The sequence below is a fragment of the Schistocerca cancellata genome, chromosome 5, assembly GCF_023864275.1.
Source record: "Schistocerca cancellata isolate TAMUIC-IGC-003103 chromosome 5, iqSchCanc2.1, whole genome shotgun sequence".
Classification (NCBI taxonomy): Eukaryota; Metazoa; Arthropoda; class Insecta; order Orthoptera; family Acrididae; genus Schistocerca; species Schistocerca cancellata.
In genome coordinates this window covers 104168814-104192212 of record NC_064630.1, presented here as the reverse complement: position 1 = coordinate 104192212, position 23399 = coordinate 104168814, and the positions used below count along the sequence as shown (strand labels likewise).

Below are 23399 nucleotides of genomic sequence, written 5' to 3'. Positions count from 1 at the left end.
GTGTATGTTTTGTCAGTTGCAGGGCTGCTATAGTTGGTTGTAGAAGGATGCATAGGGTAAGTCTTGCAGTGGGGATGGTCACAGGGGTAAGAGCCATAGGGAAGGAAGATGGGTGCAGAAGGAGCATAGGGTCTGACAAGAATATTGAGGAGATTGGGAGGGCAACGAAAAGCTATTCTAGGTGTGGTGGGCAAGATTTCAGACAGAATGGATCTCATTTCAGTGCATGATTTCATGTAATACTGAGTCACCAGTGGTGTGCTCCAAAGTTGTTTTTTGGAGGGATCAGCAGTACCAGAATTGGATGTGATGGCAGGAAATCTGCTTGTGAACTAGGCTGGTGGGATGATTACGCACAAGGAAGTATGAGGTTTCTTCACAGTAACTACTCTTTTCTTCATTCCGTTTCAGTTCTCTACATCTTTCATGTCTATTTTTCAACGTGCCCCTCCTACCTCGGTTACATACAATGTACTTAGCTTTTCACTTTTATTAACTCATGCATGGGGTTTAAGCATATTACCCTGCCTTTCACCTTTAAGCACTCAGGTTCTTAAATCTTGACCAATGCAGTCCCCAACAATCAGTTTCCTCTGACCTGCAGTTCTGGGTGACTTTCCCAAAATCTACCACCTTTCCTAGATCTCTCCAGTCCTTTTCCTTCACTACTCTTCCTTCCCCTTCAACCCTTCTGCCTGAAGAAGGAGCCACTGGCTCTGAAAGCTTGCCTCATTACAACCCTCTTTTATGTGTGTGTGTTCTGCTATTTTTTATCTATTCAATTAAATTATTTTGTCAAAAATTGATGTTTTCACAGTTATAGAGTTTCTTTTAGTTCTGCTTCTGCACTAAGTGACTTGTCAGTTCTGCCTGCACTATTGTCAAGTATGGGTCACATTGTTATGAATGCCAACAAAAGTTCAAAATTAATATTCTACAGTTTGTAATTACTGAATTGGGTAGGTAAAGAAAAATAATGTTGAGAAACGCCTTAAATCAGAGACGCACCCATTTCACTGGCAGGAAAATCCTGATGTTTCTCATCAGAAACAGTCATTTGTGAAGCTTAAATACAACATATGGAAGAAAACAATTTCATTCTGAAGAAAGAACTGTTGAAATATTTGCAAAAGCAAGCATTCAAATCAAAAAGTTCTCCAACCATGATTTTCTTTTTAACAGTCAATTTCAAAGCACTAAGACTTCATCTTCGGGCACACAGCATGACACAAATTTTAAATATGTATATTGTGAAAAATAAATAATAATAATAATAATAATAATAATAATAGGAATAGATAATACAAATATTAAAGAAGAACTAAAAGAAAAATATAGACAAAGACTAACAAAAATACTGAAAACAGAATTGACAGCAAGAAACAAGACAAAAGCTATAAATACCTATGCTATACCAATATTGACCTACTCATTTGGAGTAGTGAAATGGACTAACACAGACCTAGAAGCACTCAATACACTTACACGATCACAATGCCACAAATATAGAACACATCACATACATTCAGCAACAGAAAGATTCACATTAAGCAGAAAGGAAGGAGGAAGGGGATTTATTGACATAAAAAACCTACATTATGGGCAGGTAGACAATTTAAGAAAATTCTTTATAGAACGAGCAGAAACTAGCAAAATACTCAAAGCAATCACTCATATAAATACATCAGCTATACCATTGCAATTTCATAACCACTTCTACAACCCTTTAGATCACATAACATCAACAGGTACGAAGAAAGTAAATTGGAAAAAGAAAACACTACATGGCAAGCACCCGTATCACCTAACGCAGCCACACATCGATCAAGACGCATCCAACACATGGCTAAGAAAAGGCAATATATACAGTGAGATGGAAGGATTCATGATTTCAATACAGGATCAAACAATAAACACCAGATATTACAGCAAGCATATTATTAAAGATCCCAATACCACAACAGATAAATGCAGCTTTTGCAAACAACAAATAGAAACAGTAGATCACATCACAAGCGGATGTACAATACTAGCAAATACAGAATACCCCACAAGACATGACAATATAGCAAAAATAATACATCAACAACTTGCCATACAACATAAACTAATAAAACATGTTCCCACATACAAGTATGCACCACAAAATGTACTGGAGAATGATGAATACAAATTATACTGGAACAGAAAAATTATAACAGATAAAACAACACCACATAACAAACCTGACATCAAACTCACCAATAAAAAGAAGAAATTAACACAACTAATCGAAATATCCATACCGAATACAACACATATACAGAAGAAAACCAGAGAAAAAATTGAAAAATACATCCAACTGGCTGAAGAAGTCAAAGACATGTGGCATCAGGATAAAGCTGACATCATACCAATTATATATCAACTACAGGAGTCATAGCACACAATATCCACCAGTACATCAACGCAATACAGCTACACCCAAATGTATAAATACAACTACAGAAATCTGTAATTATTGATACATGTTCAGTTACCCGAAAGTTCCTAAATGCAATGTAACATATATCGTACAGTTAAAGGGAAGTCACGCTTGACCAAGGTCCGTGTCATTTTCCATTTTTAACCAGACATAACGTCTGAGACAGGAAAGAAAATAATAATAATAATAATAATAATAATGATGATGATGATGATGATGATGATGATGACCATAATAATAATAAAGGAATTTTGCCAAAAATAGATGCTACATTTTCAGGTCCCTAAATAATGAGACACAACCATTATGTTCATCTCTTCACCGGCAGCTTGAGGAATTAGGTCCCTGCAACAAATGGTACAGTGATATACATAAAGTAATAATAGTTTTAAAATATTATGAACCTTGTACAACCACGAGATATATACTGACTGAAATGGAATTATTAATGCTTCTTACACTGAAATTTTAATATCCTTAGTGTATGGGCTAGGTGGAGGAAATGGCTTTAACTCCTTATCAATAAAGTCATTTGGCAAAACCTCAGAGATCACCATAAGCACCACTCTCAGTAGGTCTCATGACTAATGTCTCTTGTGATGATCCATGGATAAAAGAATTTGCTCAGTTCACTATACCCTGTTCCGGGTAAACAGTAAAAGACTGTGTCCGCCTCCATGTTGAAAGAGTTTATTGATCTACACAAAGGAATCTGTTTCTGCCAGAGCTTATCATTGGCTGGTTTGTGATAAATTGGTATTTTCACTTGTATTGCGAGCTACCATATATTTGAGTAAATAAGAATGTGCAGTGCTAACAAACAAGTTATAAACATGACAGTTTTATTTGATGCAAATATCAATAATGAAACAGCTCAGAAATGGCTAAAGTACAGGGAGTTGAGCATAAAAATTGCTAAAAATGTGCCATTTGAAACTGAGTCATCTCTATCATAAATGGTACCTCGGAATCACGGCCACACGGAATATATAGTAATGTTTGGAACTGCTCGAACTGCTGGCATCGTGGAAGAAACATTGTGAATTCACCTGAATGATTTGTGATACTAGTTCAGAACATGAAAGAAACTTTTCAAGTTATCTGTTGCATAGATAAGGGTATCATCATTATCACTATTATTATTATTATTATTATTATTATCATTATTATTATTCACCAACCAAAATTTATAGAAGAAATTATTTGCAGATTTCTTCCCAAACTCTGCTTTTATTTGTTCCTCAAAATGTAAATGAAGTTTCTGATAGTGAAGAAGTATCTTAAGAAATAAAACTGTTTCCTGTGGTGTATAACACCATTGGACATTAAAATTATTTCACTCACCTTAATAACATAGCACTTGTTTTCTTGTCTATTTAGAGCCAACATCACTCTATCAATAATTCCAAGGACTTTGTAGGACTTCAGTTCTGAGGAATGTCTTGATAGCTGATGCTCAGACTCCTGGTATTAACCACACAGATAGATATAACAGCAACATAAAACATACAAAACATGGCTGGTCATCAACAAGAAGAAATGCTTTTAGAACACAAAGATGGTGTCATACAGAACAAAATAAAACAAAACAAAATGATATTTATACATCAACTGAGAGTGGAGAAGTTTTAATATTACATACTCTGGATAAAAGGTCAATACGAGCAAAGTAAACTGACAGTAATACCATGAATGACAATTAATAATCACAGTTTATTTACTTGGGATATAACAACCTGTCTGTCTTGTAGCTTGGTCCTAGATAAACAGTAAACCCAAACTGGATATCAATGTCATGCCAATGTCACTCTGCTAGCACCATGTGAGACTAGCCACAAGCTCAGAACACTAGGTGGCAATCACACTGAAACACAAGTAGATTAGGTGACAAGAATCTGCTATACTTACATCTGCCTTTAAACTCATTAAGGCACAATGGTACAGAACTTGACCTCTGCCTCAAACTCCCCTACTGATCTACATGGCAGAGGTGAAGGATAACTGTTGCAATAAGTGTTGGGGGCTGAGAACCAGGTCATCAGGATTGTGAAGCAAAGCATAGTGCAAGGTTGGCTCAGGTGATAGACAACATAAGGGAGTTATATATAAGATTTACAAATGAGGATCAGATAGCGATTGTGGGTGGAGGTGGTAACAGACTGGATAGGGACAGAAGTCTGAAGTAAGTTGTGGCCTGTAAAAGGTAGCTATTCAAAATGCAGCTATCTTGGGCTCATGATTCAACTCATCTTATTACAGCTGTAAGATGTATGGGGGTTGGGAATGCACTGATGAAGAAGGGTATGGTTCACATTGTAGTGGTGCCAGTTGAGTCTATTGATAGATCAGGTTTCACTGGGCACAGCCTTCATTTCAGTAAGTATGGGAAGGGTGTGTGTGTGTGTTGGGGTTTATGGGCGCTCAACATCGAGGTCATCAGTGCCCAGTATGGGAAGGGGAGATTGGCAAAGCTGATATTTAGTGTGTGCAGTGTGTGGTGTGGCACATTCCAGCAAAATGTAAGGGGTGCTGGAGATAAAGTTAGTGAACCGCTCATAGATGTTGATTCTGCCATTACTGGTATATCACAGCACCACACAAACAATGTGACATTTCAGAATTTCTGTACTACAATACAGACTAGCTCCCCCACTCTGCAAAGAGCTCCTGTAAAAATATCTATGAAATATGTACAGTATTTAACAATCACTTGATGGATAAAGCAGTTGAACTACATAAAAACTTAGTTTCTACAGGTATCATAAATCTCTCTTGAAAATGGCTTTCCATGACTGCTATCTGATGTACATCTCTGTGGTACTTACAAGGGGGAGACTGAGTCAATAATTATATCAGTGAAGACTAAGGAGTCTCGTGGATGTAATTGAATATCTAGCACAATACAACAACACAGCCCCTGCACATGTTAGTTCAGTAATTTTTCCTTTAGGAATGGTCAGTTTCCTGAATGTTTAAAGTACTAAGTACTGAAACTGCTTTGTAAAAATGGAGAAAGCGATAACATAGACTATTTGAGACCTATTTCTATGCCACTGGTGTTTGCAAAAATTTGATTGTCATTTCAGTTCACATAATTTGCTGTCAAATGTACAGTTTGTTTTAGAAGTGGTTTAAGATTTGAAAAAGCCCAATTCCCTTTCCTTTGTGACACTCTGGATAGATTAATCAAAAAGTTGTGAACATTAACATCTTTTTTGATTTAAGTGTTTGGTTGTGTTGATCATAAAATATTACCTCAGAATCTCAACCATTAAGGAATAAGAGAAGCAGCTCATTAGTGTTTCACCTCATATTTTAAAAACATAAAGCAAAAGGTCATTCTCCAAAATAATAAGAAAAACTATGAGTTGCTGTCAAATTGGGGCATGTTTAAGTGGCTGGTGCCTCGAGAATCAGTGATGGTACTACTACTGTTTCTCAAAAAAACTAACCTGGAATGCACTGCAGAGCATCTTTTTCTTCCTAAGTACGTACACGTATACAAAGCAGACACATTTGCTATACAAAAGAAATGAAATACAATGATTTTTCGCGTATCAATTTTTCGCAAGTGACTTCACCCATGTAACATGTATGTCACATACATTTAACACATTTCACATATATTTATACAAGACATTTCATCCGTATCTTTAGCTAATTGTTTCCTGCAGTTGCAGCTGAATTCTAAGGAAACTTAATTCTGCCACTAATTGCTTGTCACTTTGAGAAAAAGAATTGTCACTGGCAACCGTCTTATCCTCTGCTGTTTCGCACCATGTGATTCAACAGAAAAATGTAGTTGTGGTATTGAACCAAGTAGCATGATCTTTGGCCACAAAACATGCAGGCAAAATTTTTGGCTGTCTGCAATGCTAATTAACACAATTACCCCCAACCCTAGGGATAGTAAGGGTATCTCACTCTTGCAGTAATTTTTATACAAATAATGACCCCTGTGCATACCAAATGTGGTTCAAATTGCTCCAGGCATTATTAATTTACATTTTTATGTCAACTGTTTTCACCACAAATTCTCAGTGCTAGGCATGTCTCACTACCACATTAAATTTTTCCATATAGCAAGTGATACATATGCTAATTTTGGTAGAAATTCCTTGAGACATTACAGAGATATGTTGAATTGTCACTAAATCTGCACCCCCGTTCCCTGTCCCCAAGTCTCTGGGTGAAATGTTAATGTTATTGTCACTGTCGTAGCAACCGTCACCAAGAACTCTAGTGATCCCAAAAACTATGGATTTGATATTAATACTGCTTGTTACTGAAACTCCTCACATGTCATGGCTTCCCACCCCCTCACACACTGGGATAGTAGGAGTATACTACAAACAATATGAGCCACATACACACAAAATTTGACTGGAACTGCTCCAGATGTTTCTGAGTCAAGCTTCCTAGACATCCTCTCTTCACCCCAATCCCTATGGAAGGCAAGTGGTTTTTACATCCACAAAATGCTTCACATGCATGCACACAAGAACATGCCAAAGTTTCACTGTAACTAGATTTTATTTATTTACATGTCAAGTTCCGTAGGACCAAATTAAGGAGCAAATCTCCAAGGTCATGGAACGTGTCAGTACACGAAATTACAACATAAAAGTAATAACAGATAAAAATAAATGTTTATGAAACCGAAAAAAGTCAGTCCATAAGTTTAAGTAAACGCAATCAACAATACAACAAGAATCAGCTTACTTTTTCAAGGATCTCCTTGACAGATTAGAAGGAGTGATTCATTAGTAAACTCTTCAGTTTAGATTTGAAACCGCATGGATTACTGCTAAAATTTTTGAATTCGAGTGGTAGCTTATTGAAAATGGATGCGGCAGTATACTGCACACCTTTCTGCACAAGAGTTAAGGAAGTCCAATCCAAATGCAGGTTTGATTTCTGCCCAGTGTTAACTGAGTGATAGCTGCTTATTCTTGGGAATAAGCTAATATTGTTAACAATAAATGACAGTAAGGAGATATATATATATATAGTAAAGGCCAAATGTCTGCTTGCGTCTTTGTATGTGCGGATGGATATGTGTGTGTGTGTGTGTGTGTGTGTGTGTGTGTGCGCGCAAGTGTATACCTGTCCTTTTTTCCCCCTAAGGTAAGTCTTTCCACTCCTGGGATTGGAATGACTCCTTTCCCTCTCCCTTAAAACCCACATCCTTTCGTCTTTCCCTCTCCTTCCCTCTGGCAGGTCGATAGACACACAAACAAACACAAACATACACACAAAATTTCGAGCTTTCGTAACCCGCGGTTGCTTCGTCAGGAAAGAGGGAAGGAGAGGGAAAGATGGAAGGATGTGGGTTTTAAGGGAGAGGGTAAGGAGTCATTCCAATCCCGGGAGCGGAAAGACTTACCTTAGGGGGGAAAAAAGGACAGGTATACACTCGCACACACAAACATATCCATCCACACATATACAGACACAAGCAGACATATTTAAAGACAAAGAGTTTGGGCAGAGATGTCAGTAGAGGCGGAAGTGCAGAGGCAAAGACGTTGTTGAATGACAGGTGAGGTATGAGTGGCGGCAACTTGAAATTAGCAGAGATTGAGGCCTGGTGGATAACGGGAAGAGAGGATATATTGAAGGGCAAGTTCCCATCTCCGGAGTTCGGATAGGTTGGTGTTAGTGGGAAGTATCCAGATAACCCGGACGGTATAACACTGTGCCAAGATGTGCTGGCCGTGCACCAAGACATGTTTAGCCACAGGGTGATCCTCATTACCAACAAACACTGTCTGCCTGTGTCCATTCCTGCGAATGGACAGTTTGTTGCTGATCATTCCCACATAGAAAGCGTCACAGTGTAGGCAGGTCAGTTGGTAAATCACGTGGGTGCTTTCACACATGGCTCTGCCTTTGATCGTGTACACCTTCCGGGTTACAGGACTGGAGTAGGTGGTGGTGGGAGGGTGCATGGGACAGGTTTTACACCGGGGGCGGTTACAAGGGTAGGAGCCAGAGGGTAGGGAAGGTGGTTTGGGGATTTCATAGGGATGAACCAAGAGGTTACGAAGGTTAGGTGGACGGCGTAAAGACACTCTTGGTGGAGTGGGGAGGATATCATGAAGGATGGATCTCATTTCGGGGCAGGATTTGAGGAAGTCGTATCCCTGCTGGAGAGCCACATTCAGAGTCTGATCCAGTGTCGGGAAGTATCCTGTCACAAGTGGGGCACTTTTGGAGTTCTTCTGTGAGAGGTTCTGGGTTTGAGGGGATGAGGAAGTGGCTCTGGTTATTTGCTTCTGTACCAGGTTGGGAGGGTAGTTGCAGGATGCGAAAGCTGTTTTCAGGTTGTTGGTGTAATGGTTCAGGGACTCAGGACTGGAGCAGATTCGTTTGCCATGAAGGCCTAGGCTGTAGGGAAGGGACCATTTGATATGGAATAGGTGGCAGCTGTCATAATGGAGGTACTGTTGCTTGTTGGTGGGTTTGATGTGGACGGATGTGTGAAGCTGGCCATTGGACAGATGGAGGTCAGCGTCATGGAAAGTGGCATGGGATTTGGAGTACGACCAGGTGAATCTGATGGAACCAAAGGAGTTGAGGTTGGAGAGGAAATTCTGGAGTTCTTCTTCACTGTGAGTCCAGATCATGAAGATGTCATCGATAAATCTGTACCAAACTTTGGGTTGGCAGGCTTGGGTAACCAAGAAGGCTTCCTCTTAGCGACCTATAAATAGGTTGGCATACAAGGGGGCCATCCAGGTACCCATGGCTGTTCCCTTTCATTGTTGGTATGTCTGGCCCTTTTTCCGTAATCTACCATACATTTTATCCTGCCTAAATATACTTAATAATACTTGGTTGCAAAAGCTAGAATTTTGTGTGTATGTTCGTGTTTGACTGTGTGTCCATCAACGTGCCAGCGCTTTCGTATGGTAAGTCAAACCTTAGGGGGAAAAAAGGAAGGGTATACACTTGCGCACACACACACACACACACACACACACACACACACACACATATCCATCCACACATATACAGACACAAGCAGGTGTCTGTATATGTGTGGATGGATATGTGTGTGTGTGTGTGTGTGTGTGTGTGTGTGTGTGTGTGTGCGCGCGAGTGTATACCCTTCCTTTTTTCCCCCTAAGGTAAGTCTTTCCGCTCCCGGGACTGGAATGACTCCTTACCCTCTCCCTTAAAACCCACATCCTTTCGTCTTCCCCTCTCCTTCCCTCTTTCCTGATGAGGCAACAGTTTGTTGCGAAAGCTTGAATTTTGTGTGTATGTTTGTGTTCGTTTGTGTGTCTGTCGACCTGCCAGCACTTTCATTTGGTAAGTCACATCACCTTTGTTTTTATGTATATATATATATATATATATATATATATATATATATATATATATATATATATATATATATATATAAAAGAAAGATGATGAGACTTACCAAACAAAATCGCTGGCAGGTCGATAGACACACAAACAAACACAAACATACACACAAAATTCTAGCTTTCGCAACCAACGGTTGCCTCGTCAGGAAAGAGGGAAGGAGAAGGAAAGACAAAAGGATATGGGTTTTAAGGGAGAGGGTAAGGAGTCATTCCAATCCCGGGAGCGGAAAGACTTACCTTAGGGGGAAAAAAGGACAGGTATACACTCGCACACACACACATATCCATCCACACATACACAGACACAAGCAGACATATTTTTCCCACGTGGAATGTTTCCCTCTATTATATATATAATAGAGGGAAACATTCCACGTGGGAAAAATATGTCTGCTTGTGTCTGTGTATGTGTGGATGGATATGTGTGTGTGTGCGAGTGTATACCTGTCGTTTTTATATAATAGAGGGAAACATTCCACGTGGGAAAAATATATCTAAAAAGAAAGATGATGAGACTTACCAAACAAAAGCGCTGGCAGGTCGATAGACACACAAACAAACACAAACATACACACAAAATTCTAGCTTTCGCAACCAACGGTTGCCTCGTCAGGAAAGAAGGAAGGAGAGGGAAAGACAAAAGGATTTGGGTTTTAAGGGAGAGGGTAAGGAGTCATTCCAATCCCGGGAGCGGAAAGACTTACCTTAGGGGGAAAAAAGGACAGGTATACACTCACACACACACACATATCCATCTGCATATACGCAGACACAAGCAGACATTTGTAAAGGCAAAGAGTTTGGGCAGAGATGTCCAATATATATATATATATATATAAAAAGAGGCCACTCGTGAACAGGGGTTGACAAGAGGTTTGTGAACTTACACCACATTTTGCCCGAACCGCCCATTTCTGAGCCAAAAATATCCTTTTAGAATGAGAAGAGTTACCCCAAAATATAATACTATATGACATAAGTGAATGAAAATAAGCAAAGCAGACAAATTTTCATGTCGAAATACCACTCACTTCAGATACCGTTCGAATAGTAAAAATGGCAGTATTAAGCCTTTAAACAAGATCCTAAACATGGGCTTTCCACGACAGCTTACTATCCATCCGAACACCTAGAAATTTGATCTGTTCAGTTTCACTAATCATATGCCCATTCTGTGAAATTAAAATGTCAGGTTTTGTTGAATAGTGTTTTAGAAACTGTGAAAACTGAGTCTTACTGTGATTTAGCAATAGTTTATTTTCTGCAGGCTATGAAATTAGGTCATGAATTGCACTATTTGAAATCGGGCCGATGTTGCACACAACATCCTTTACTACCAAGCTAGTGTCATGAGCAAACAGAAATATTTTATTTACCCCGTAATACTAGAGGGCGTATCATTTATGTAAATAAGGAACAGGAGTGGACCCAAAACTGATCCCTGGGGCACCCCCCACTTGACTGTACCCCACTCAGACCCCACATCACAGCCATTCTCAACATTGTGAATAATGACCTTTTGCTGTCTGTTGTTGAAGTAAGAGGTGAACCAATTGTGAGCTACTCCCCGTATTCCGTACTGGTCCAACTTCTGGAGCAATATTTTAAGATCACACGCCTTAGTTAAATCAAAAAATATAGCTAGCATTCGAAACCATTTGTTTAACCCATCCAGTACCTCACAGAGGAAAGAGACTATAGTATTTTCAGTTGTTAAGCGACTTCTAAAGCCGAACTGTACATTTGATAGCAAATCGTGTGATATAAAATGATCAATTATCCTTACATACATAGCCTTTTCAATACCTTTAGCAAACACTGATAGCATAGAAATAGGTCTAGAATTGTCTACACTATCCTTTTCTCCCCTTTTATAAAGCAGCTTTACTACTGAGTACTTTAATCATTCAGGAAACTGGCCATTCCTAAAGGAAAAATTACAAATGTGGGTAAATACCGGGCTAACATGTGAAGCACAGTTCTTTAATATTCTGCTAGGCACTCGCATCATAACCATGAGAGTCCTTAGTCTTCAGTTATTTAATTATTGACTCAGTCTCCCCCTTGTCTATATCACAGAGGAGTATTTCAGACACCAATCTCGGAAAGGCATTTGCCAAGAGAGTTATATGATTCCCTGTAGAAGCTAAATTTTTATTTATTTCACCAGCAATGCTCAGAAAATGATTGTTAAATACTGTACATATATTTATCAGTAACAGAAATATTTTTACTGCGAACTGACTTTATATCGTCGAACTTGTGCTGCTGACCAGACACTTCTTTCACAACTGACCATATGGTTTTAATTTTCTCCTGAGAATTAGCTATTCTCTTTGCATGCCACATACTCTTTGCCTTCCTTTTGCCTTTTTAAGCACCTTACAATACTGTATGTAGTGGGATACTGCAGCTTGATTGTGACTACATCTAAGATTTTGATATAATTCCCACTTTGTTCTACATGATAGCCTTATCCCACTAGTCAGCCACCCGGGCTGCCTATTGCTGCTAAATACCTAGAAGACAAACAAAATAAATATTCATTTTTAAATATTAGAAGGCATATCATGCCTTCTAATATGACAGACAATTCTAAAATATTTCTGTTTGGTGAAGACACTAGCTTGACAGTAAAGGATGTTGAGTGCCACATGGTCATTGTATCAAATAGTCTAGTTCATAAGTTCATGGCATGTAGAAAATAAAGTTATGCTAAATCTCAGTGACATCCATTTTTTTACCATTTTCATTGTGCAATTCAACTTGTTTAAACAAAATGGGCATGTGATTAGTGAGTCTGAACAATCAAAAGTCCAGGGTTTCAGATAGATGGTATGTTACAAAGAAAGCCCAAGTTCAGGGTCTTGTTCAAAAACTGAGTACTGGTATATTTACCACTTGAACAATATCTGCAATAAGTGATAGTCTAACAAAAACAATTATTCTACTTGGTTTATTTTCATTCACTTACAACATATGGCATTATATAGTGTGTTTCAAAAAGAATGACCTGATTTCAAACCTCCATATTTATCAATAAAAACATACTACAAACATGGGACAGATTGCAAAATACTCACAAACACTTGAAGTTGTAGCTATGCTATCACAGATACTCTATGTGTCCACCTGCAGCAGCATGAACAACACCTAATCGATAACTAAATTTGTTGTGAACATTACACAATGTATCTGCTTTTACAGAAGTTACAGCATCTGTTATTCTGTTCTCCACGTCTTCTATTTCACAAGGTAAAGGGGGGATGAACATGTTTCCCTTCACATAGCCCCACAAGAAAAAAATTGCATGGGGTCACATCTAGCATTTTAGGCCATGAATGCAGGGCAGGGTCTCATGCACCCTCTCCAGCACTGAGGCAGAGTGTCATTGAGAAATTGGCGTACATTATTGTGCCAGTGTATAGAGCAAATGATGCCTTAACACTCTCCAGACAGTCATATGAGGCACTGCGAATTCACTGGTTGCACGACAAATAGACTTTCGTGGACTCCGCTCAAACATTTGCCGCATTCTTTCCACCATGTTGTCAGATGAGCAAAGTTGACCTGGACGCATAGCTTTGCACAAGCATCCTGTTGGTGATACCAACTACAAATGCATTTTAGTGCAAGCAGATTAGCGCCAAAACACTGACAGGAAACATCTGGACCAAAATCACTGGCTCACTCTTTGAAAACTGCAGCATACAAAATGCATTCTGTTGAGCGGTCACCATCTCAATTCTGATTGACTGCAAACTGACAGGATGCACTGACTGATATCTAACAGTGATTTTCTGAAATCTAGGTCATACCCATTCAAACAACACACATTTCCTCGCCGGCTCTCCCTATTTTTTATAGTTATTACCGTCCAAAATCGGGTCATTATTTTTTAAACACCCTGTATTCTGGGGCAACTCTTTCCAGTAACAAATGGTATTTTTGGCTCAGAAATGAGCTGTTTAAGCAAAATGTGATAAAAGTTCATGAATCTCTTGTCGACTCATGTTCAGGAAACTGGGAACTCTGACACTGGCCTCTCAATATACATCCCCTTTAATGTCCTTTCTTGTTAATAATATGAGCTTATAGTTTGATTCCTGGCAGGGGATTGGGTGTTGTGTGTCCTTCATCATCATTTTCATCACCATTAACATGCAAGTTGCCAAAGTGGCATCAGCTAAAAAGATCTGCAATATGGTGGACAAACCCTGAAGGGGATATCGTGGCCAATAAATGCCATACGATCATTTCATTTCCCTAGGACTAGCAGCTTTCATTCTGTTAATACTTGGCAGAAATCCAGTCTGCACCTGGATTCCACCACCTAGACTCTTGTGCATAAAAATGTACAGCATCCTGCTGCATCCATTTACAATAATCTCCGCAAGAATTTAAAAAAAACTTTCACAGTAATCCCTGTGCTTTCACACTGAAGAATTTCCTCAGCGCTCATAACTACACATATCAAAAAAAGTTTTACATCACCTTGGTTCTGATAATTTTGGGAACCTGTACAGAAAATTGGAATAGAGATCAACATAAACATCATTTCTGCCCTTTTTATTGCTCATGAAAGCCACACATTGCATGTTGTACCACCATACAACATGACCTTCAGAGGTGGTGGTCCAGACTGCTGTACACACCGATACTTCTAATACCCAGTAGCACATCCTCTTGCAGTGTTGCATGCTTGTATTCGTCATGGCATACTATCCTCAAGTTCATCGAGACACTGTTGGTCCAGATTGTCCCACTCCTCAGGGTGATTCAGCATAGATCCCTCAGAGTGGTTGGTGGGTGTTGTCCATAAACAGCCCTTTTCAATCTATCCCAGGCACGTTTGATATGGTTCATGTCTGGAGAACATGCTGGCCACTCTAGTCAAGCAATGTCGTTATCCTGAAGGAAGTCATTCACAAGGTGTGCATGGTGGGGGCACAAATTGACGTCCATGAAGATGAATGTCTCGCCAATATGCTGCCAATATGGTTGCATTATCGGTCGGACGATGGCATTCACATATTGTACAGCCATTACAGCACCTTCCATGACCACCAGCGGTGAAAGTCAGCCCCACATAATGCCACCCCAAAACAGCACGGCTTGCTGCACTCGCTGGACAATGTGTCTAAGGCTTTCAGCCAGACTAGGTTGCCACCAAACACGTCTCCAAACAATTGTCTGGTTGAAAGCATATGCGACGGTGAAGAGAACGTGATGCCAATCCTGAGCGGTCCATTCAGCATGTTGTTAGGCCCATCTGTACTGCACCTGCACTGCATGGTGTCGTGGTCACAAAGATGGACCTCGCCATAGACGTCAGGAGTGAAGTCGCGCATCATGCAGCCTACTGCGCACAATTTGAGCCGTAACATGACGTCCTGTGGCTGCACGAAAAGCATTATTCAACATGGTGGCATTGCTGTCAGGGTTCCTCCAAACCATAATCTGTAGCTAGCGGTCATCCATTGCAGTTGTAGCCCTTTGACAGCTTGATCGAGCCTTGTCACCAACAGTTCCTGTCTCTCTGTATCTCCTCCATGTCCTAACATCGCTTTGGTTCACTCCAACATGCCTGGACACTTTCCTTGTTGAGAGCCCATCCTGGCACAAAGTAACAATGCAGACGCAATCAAACCGATGTATTGACCATCTAGGCACGACTGAACTACAAACACAAGCCGTGTTCCTCCTTCCAGGTGGAATGACTGGAACTGCTCGGCTGTCAGACCCCCTCCGTCTAATAGGCACTGCTCATACATGGTCCAAGAGCCATCAGAGTACACTAAGGCACTATCACTAAGTTATATGCAAAGGTCGAGAAACTGACGGCAATAGACTAAATCTGGAGTAGTTTCCTTAGGAAGTGAATGAAGTTCAAGGGGAACATGGGCTGCCATATGAAGCCAAGGTGGTGAAGACTTCATACCCATTGGGAAAGTGGCAGGGAGCATGAAGTAAAGCTGCCGGAGCAATAGCCGAAAGCAAAATCCAGAAAGTAACAGAAAAGAGGGACACACCCTATACTGTTGGTCAAAAAAGTCATCACAGGAGTAGTCATAGGAAGGGTGGTTGGGCATGGCAGACAAATGGCATGTGTATCTGCTGAGTAGAACATTATACTAGTATGACAGTGGTAGTTCAGCAGCTTCTGCATAGACACTCAACCTGGCTAATGTAAAAGGCGCCAGTTGCCAAAAACATACCATGATGGTGGATTGTATTTAGACAGCGTATGATGGATGGATGTGCAGATCCATAAACGAAACACCCATAGCCTAGTTTTGAACGGACAAGGGATTGGTTCAAACAGAGGAAGGTGGTCTGAGTCACTCACTCCCTAGGAAGTACCACTTAGAGCTCGTAGGACACAGAGGGACCATGTACAGCAGGCAGCCACATAAGACATTGGGAGGACCAAGAAAGTTTCCTATCAAGTGTGAGCCATAGGATTTTTGTAATTTCAGTGAACATAAGAGCAACAGACCCAGGATGTAAAGACAGTGGAAGAAACACATTGCGCCGCCAGAAATTCAAACAAATGATTTTGCAGCGGAAAAAATGAAGGGTAGTCGTAGGGGCTGCAGAGTGCCAGCCTTTAAAGACTCACTCCTACAGGTCGCACAGGCTGGAGGACCTTTTCCTTGAGATCTACAGAGCCACCGGCATTCTCCCTGTCTTTGTCTTTGTTTGATTTCTTGAAGCCTTTTTGGTTGTCAGATGAAGTTCCGGATGTTTGTTGGCTGGAGGAATGTAGAAAGTCTTCACAGGAATATTCCTCTGTCCCTTCCGGCCTGCCAGTCTAGTATCAGGTGATTTCGCTACCGGAGGTGAAGATGTGGTAGCTTGTTGCACAGCTGTAGGAGGAGGAGACTGGGCTGCCACCATGACACTGGGTGGTTTTACAACCACAGTGCTGAATTTGAGGTCATAAGTGTGTGTGGCTGTGTCCTTCATGGAGCGAGGTGTAGCAAGAACAGTACTGTAAGTGCCAGTTGGTAAAAAACAGGGTTTTTGAGTAGCCAACAACTTGCGAGCAACAGGATAAGGCACTTTTTCCTTAACCCAGATCTCCTAGACGGCACACTCATTGAGATACACAAGACATTCTCAGGATGAGGCTGTACGGTCACAATTGCAATTGATACAGTGGGGAGGAGGCGGCACGCAATCGCCCTTGTCAGCATCCCCATCACTTGTAACACATCTGGTTATGTTTCGACAGGACATTCGAGTGTAGATGTAATGCTGACAGTGGTGGCAGTGCATCGGGTTAGGAATGTAAGGTCAGACTGTGATGACTTCATACCTTCTTTGATCTTTGATGGAAGCACTACTCTATCAAACATGAGAAAAAGAGTGTGTGTAGGCACTAAGGTTGCATCAACCTTTTTCATTACTGAATGGGCTGCGTGATGCCCTGTTGAGAGAGACAAGTTTGGATTTCTCCCTCAGTCAGACCATCAAGCAGCCTAGTGTAAATAATAAAAAATAACAAATAATAAAAAAATAATAATTAATAATAAAAAGTAAAAAATAAATAACAACAAATAGTGTAAATAATTCTCGATGGGCCTCAACACGAATACGATAGCCACGGAGGAGCAAAGCTGAAAGCAGTTGCTGGGCTTGAGAATCGCAATTTGTCTCCAAAAGCAAAGTGCCATTATGTAAACACGAGCAGGATTTCGCAGGGCCAGCAACTGCATCAACACCTTTCTGAATTATAAACGGATTAACTGTAGCAAAGGACTGACCTCCTTCAGTATGTGATACCACGAGAAACCAAGGTACAGCAGATACAGTCTTGGAATCTTTAGGCTCATTCTATTTACTGCTCACAGAGATAGACTGAGATGGTGATCAGCTCATTGCAAGAAAATCCCCCCCCCCCCCCCCCCCCCAATTGCCAGTGTCTCCCATGGCATGCTCCTTCCAACTGGGGTTCCCATCAAAGGAGGGCTCACCTGTCATAGGTGATTGCTCACACCTCACATCACACCTCCTGAGCTCCTGACAGATGGACCAACTGGCAGTTTGGGAAAGTAACAGCTCAGGCAATCGCCCCTTCCCGGGCCTGATCTGTACCAGGGGGTACCTGCGAACCCTACCTGTCGACCCAGGCCTGGCAATTACACATTACCCAGTCATCTGTTGCATGTCAGACGCTTGGGCCGGCCTTCAGGAGCGCACAGAGAGGAAGTAGAGACAAAGCGGAACCTCAAACACCAAAGCAGAGGAAGGACAGGAGATGCAGAATGAAAGAAAGAAAAAACATTGGAGGGACCGTTCTCATGTCAGGCAACTAAAACTTCAGAACACATTCCCAAAAATGTCCCAGACATGTTCCCCAAGGGAGAGGAAAAAGAATAGCAAGAGGATAGAAAGGCAGCACAGAAGGGAAAAGGTGCTGCAACAATTGGGGACCTGTGTCAGCCAAGCATGAACTCACCAAAGATTGGTGAGCCAACTGGGGGGATATTTTGACAGTAGCACATCCTGCCATTTTCACTGCAAAACTACAGCAAGTTAAGTGCTGTGTGAGCCATGGTATCTTGTTGTAGTGTACTGATATCAATATGTTCTTATCTTTGGCTCTAAGATGTTGCCAGCGAGCACAGCTCCCTCTGGACTGTCAGTCCCACTCATTCTGGGCTCAGTCGGCTGTTTATGTGATTCTGTGCACAAGCCTTGGGCAGCAAAAGCTCGCACTGTTCATCATCTACATTGTTATTTCTTCCAATCACAGCCATGGCCTTTAATGTTGCTGTCTGAAGTTAAGTTGAAATTTTAGAGAATTTAGATTCATTCTAATTTTTAATTAAAAAAGGCCCACTTTTTATAAGCTTATTGCTTCTTCAAGTTATTTAAAAAAATTACTAGTAGTTGAGATCTCAACAGTCATTCTTATTTAATGTAAATTTTAATTATTTGAATATTATTGTGGAATCCTGTATGCCTAGCTACTATGTCTGTTTTACGAAGTTTTAAATCTTTTGTTCTCCTCCTTTGGTCACTTTGTGTTTTAGTACGAGAACTTTTTGGCAGTGGCCTATTATGTGGCCACAATTTTTTAATAAAAATTTTTATATTGGTGTCTTCTGCTCACGAAGTTTTGGTAATTTTTATGGCTGTTTAAATTTGCCTTAAGTTTCTCTTTTATCTCATGGTCTGGCAAGCAGTGACTGTGTACGAGTTACAACTGACATTTTCTGCCATCACTGACTATTGTTCAGTGTTAAAATTAACTGTTGTTTAATTAAATTCTTAATCGAGTTCAGGTTTAATGTACTACAGTATGTGCCAAAAAGTCTGTATGTTGTACCAGTGAACGAACTGTGCCAAATCCCCAATGGTTTAGCCCTTTCTAGTTTTTCCTCCAGGCCAAATTGAGAGGTCATATTTTAACATGTCACTGTGAAGCAAATTTAAAACCTTGGTTTCCACAGAAAGATTATCAAACTACCAGGACTGTGGAGGACCGGTGTACTGAGCAAAAGCAGCACACATGCTTAAAACAGCTGACAAATAAATGGTCATCCTATGGCATACAACAATATAGAGATTCTAGCATGCATTTCCGGCCATTGGGATAGTGTTATTAAGGAAGCTGTTGAAATTAAATTATCAAGTAACCTTATAAATAGAGATGGTAGTTTTGTTTGAATTCTGCATGAAATGCTGCTCTCCCATTTGTCAAAAAACAGAGGGGCAGAGCTTGTGCTACCTCACCCATTGATTATTAATTTCATTGTCGATAATCTCTGATGAACTGTGGACCTTACCATTGGTGGGGAGGCTTGGTTGTCTCAGCAATACAGAGAGCCGTACCGTAGGTGCAACCACAATGGAGAGGTATCTGTGACAGGCCAGACAAACCCGTGGCTCGTGAAGAGGGGCAGCAGCCCCTTCAGTAGTTGCAGGGGCAACAGTCTGGATGGTTGACTGATCTGGCTGTGTAACATTAACCAATATGGCCTTGCTGTGCTGGTATTGCAAACAGCTGAAAGCAAGGAGAAACTACAGCCATAATATTTCCCAAGGGCATGCACCTTTACTGAATGGTTAAATGATGATGGCGTCCTCTTGGGTAAAACATTCCGGAGATAAAATAGTCCCCCATTTGGATCTCCAGGCAGAGATTACTCAGGAGGATGTCATTATCAAGAGAAACAAAACTGGTGTTCTGCAGATCAGAGTGTGAAAAGTCATATCCCTTAATCGGGTAGGTAGGTTAGAAAATCTAAAACGGGAAGTGGATAGGTTAAAGTTAGATATAGCGGGAATTAGTGAAGTTCGGTGGCAAGAGGAACAAGACTTCTGGTCAGGTGAATACAGGGTTATAAATACAAAATCAAATAGGGGTAACGCAGGAGTAGCTTTAATAATGAATAAAAAAATACGAGCAAAGGTAAGCTACTACGAACAACATAGTGAAGCCATTATTGTAGCCAAGATAGACACGAAGCCCATGCCTACAGCAGTAGTACAAGTTTATATGCCAACTAGCTCCACACACAAAGAAGAGATTGAAGAAATGTATGATGAGATAAAAGTAATTATTCAGATAGTGAAGGGAGATGAAAAGTTAATAATCATGAGTTACTGGAAATCGATAGTAGGAAAAGGAAGAGAAGGAAACGTAGTAGGTGAATATGGAATGGGGGGTAAGAAATGAACGAGGAAACTGCCTGGTAGAATTTTGCATTGAGAATACCTTAATCATAGCTAACACTGTGATATTCCTGGCTGTGGCTGCCAGTATTTTATCTTGCTAGAAGCTCGCCTTGATGCACCTTGATACACATGAAGTAGCATATGGTACAAAAGTGGAATGAAGTACAAGCAGATAGTACAGTATGTACCATAGAGTTCACCAATTGTACTGAACTTGCTTCTGGTTGCTAGGCACATACCGTATTTACTCGAATCTAAGCCGCACTTGAATCTAAGCCGCACCTGAAAAATGAGACTCGAAATAAAGGAAAAAAAACTTTCCCGAATCTAAGCCGCACCTGAAATTTGAGACTCGAAATTCAAGGGGAGAGAAAAGTTGTAGGCCGCACCTCCAAATCAAAACAAAGTTGGTCCATTGTAATATGAGACACAATTTAGGCCGAATGAATGACGATACAGCTACAGTAGTTTGGTTCGAGTCGTAAGCTTAGCAGTTAAGCTTTACCACGTAGCTATTGCTATGCATCAGGCGCTCGGTCCGTATTTATACGGGTGCCCTTCCTTTTTCACGTGCTTCGTCTGGTTTGAATCGATTGCTTATTTTGCTTTGATCTGATAAGTGCCGTTTTCTTCGTTATAGGTGTTTGCGTCAATCTCAAGCTGAAAATGCATTACTGCACTGTGTCATGCATTGTTTGTTGCATTCTGATAGTGCGTGTTTACGGCCTGTCGCGGCATGGCTTGCTTTTGTGCACGCTACCGCCGCGTACAATTAAGAAAAAAAAAAGAGAGAGGAATCGTCTCATTAGCGAAACAATCGCAAGAGACTGCTATTTGTTGTTACTTACACTGCTGCTTTCTTTGATAATGATCAACAAGAATCAAATAATAGACTGCGTATGATAGAACATGTTCTGAACGAGAGTTGGGCGGAAATTTTTCTCCGTTTGAAAAGTTTTGCGGCCGCTTCTTTATTACATCAAATTCTGCACAGAAATTATAGTCATCTTAGATTTAAAAATCTAGTCACTTGCCGTGCTTCATTTCTGACTGTATCACTATTAGGCATAAGAATAATACGAATATAAACATGACACGATACGTACATTCTTCCGCGTTTGCTGTTGTCTCACTCTACTCTAGTTTCGTAGTTTATTTGGCAGACAGGATTTAAATGAGATAGCAGCAAACACGAAAGAATACATGGCAAAATGTTTATATTCGTATTATTCTTATGGTGAAGAGAATACTGTATGTGATTCAAATTTCATCAGGTTCCTATTAGCAACCATCTCTTCTCACAGATAGGAAAAAATTCAGAACGTCGAGTTGGCCATATTGACAAACATTCCAAACAGTCTTGCCAGTCAGATTTTCGTAGTACACTGAAATTGTGCTACATTCGAAGATGAACAATACAGAATTTGTATTTACTTCTTTGGATAATGTATGAAAATGCAGTGGTCGAAACTCGCGGCGGAGAAAAAAAACTCGTCTTCAACTTTTTTTTTTAAATTTATTTACTGACGCAGAGGTTTTGGCGCCAGTATTTATCTTCGTGCGTACAAAGCATGCATGCGTAGCGCTACATATATTCAACGGCAGAAGTTAGTTGTGGCGGCATGTACCAACATTTTTCATAACTTCCGCTTGCTTTGCACTCGATTCTAAGCCGCAGGCGGTTTTTTGGTTTACGAAAACCGGAAAAAAAGTGCGGCTTAGATTCGAGTAAATACGGTAAGGGTGTTAGGCGCAAAATACCTAACTTCTCTTATTTATTATTTATATTCTTTCATCGTATTTCACACAGTTTTTAGTATGACAATCTCTCATGGTTACCCTACAAATCTACCATTTTTGTTTATTAAATTTCACTACTTTGAGGAACATAAGAGTAATGAGTGCTTCAGACACCTTCGGGTCATTTTGGCACGGCTGGGAGATGAAGTTCTTCAGCTGCGCTAGTCTCTCTGTTTCGGGTGATCTTCAGAGTTGGACATGTATCTCTGTTTCAGACAGACACGTCTCAATCTACAGCGAAAGTTATCAGAAAAGTTACCGCACTATTAAGAAAACTATCTCGAGTGTTATAGAAGACAGTGCAAAAAACAGCATATGTTAATGAGAGGTGTCACCTACCATCACTGTCAGTACTACAGACCTTGCACTCTGTAGATACAGAGACTAACCTAGCAAGTGGCATCCCACAAAAAAATCACAAACTGGAAGGTTTCAGATAGATTATATAATGGTAAGACAGATTTAGGAACCAGGTTTTAAATTCTAAGACACTTCCAGCGACAGATATGGACTCTGACCAATATCTATTGGTTATGAACTGCAAAAAGGAGGGATTTAAGGAGATGGAACCTGGATAAACTGAAAGAACCACAGGTTGAACAGAGTTTCAGAAAGAGCATTAGGGAACGATTGACAAGAAAAGGGGAATGAAATACAGTAGAAGAAGAATGGGTACCTTTGAGAGATGAAATAATGAAGGCAGTAGAGGGGCAAGCAAGTAAAAAAAAAGGGCTGGTAGAAATCCTTGGGTAACAGAAGAGATATTGTAGTTAACTGATGAAAGGAGAAAATATTAAAATGCAGTAAATGAAGCAGGCAAAAAGGAATACAAACGTCTCAAAAATGAGATCGACAGGAAGTGCAAAATGGCTAAGCGGGGATGGCTAGAGGACAAATGTAGGGATGTAGCGGCATATATGACTAGGGGCAAGACAGATACTGCCTACAGGAAAATTAAAGAGACCTTTAGAGAAAAGAGAACCACTTGTGTGAATATCAAGAGCTCAGATGGAAAACCACTTCTAAGCCAAGAAGGTAAAGCAGAAAGGCGGAAGGAGTACATAGAG

The 23399-nt window shown here is 40.4% G+C and overlaps 1 protein-coding gene across 2 annotated transcripts in view; it reads right to left on the bottom strand.

Annotated features, from left to right (window-relative positions):
- The window catches only part of LOC126187600 (ribosomal protein S6 kinase delta-1), a 191245-nt gene that overhangs the window by 87412 nt on the left and 80434 nt on the right, over nucleotides 1-23399 (bottom strand). For both annotated transcript variants that reach the window (XM_049928787.1, XM_049928788.1), the window contains exon 8: nucleotides 3809-3928. In XM_049928787.1, the coding sequence (XP_049784744.1) occupies nucleotides 3809-3928 (120 nt within the window). The remainder of the gene's footprint in view (nucleotides 1-3808; nucleotides 3929-23399) is intronic.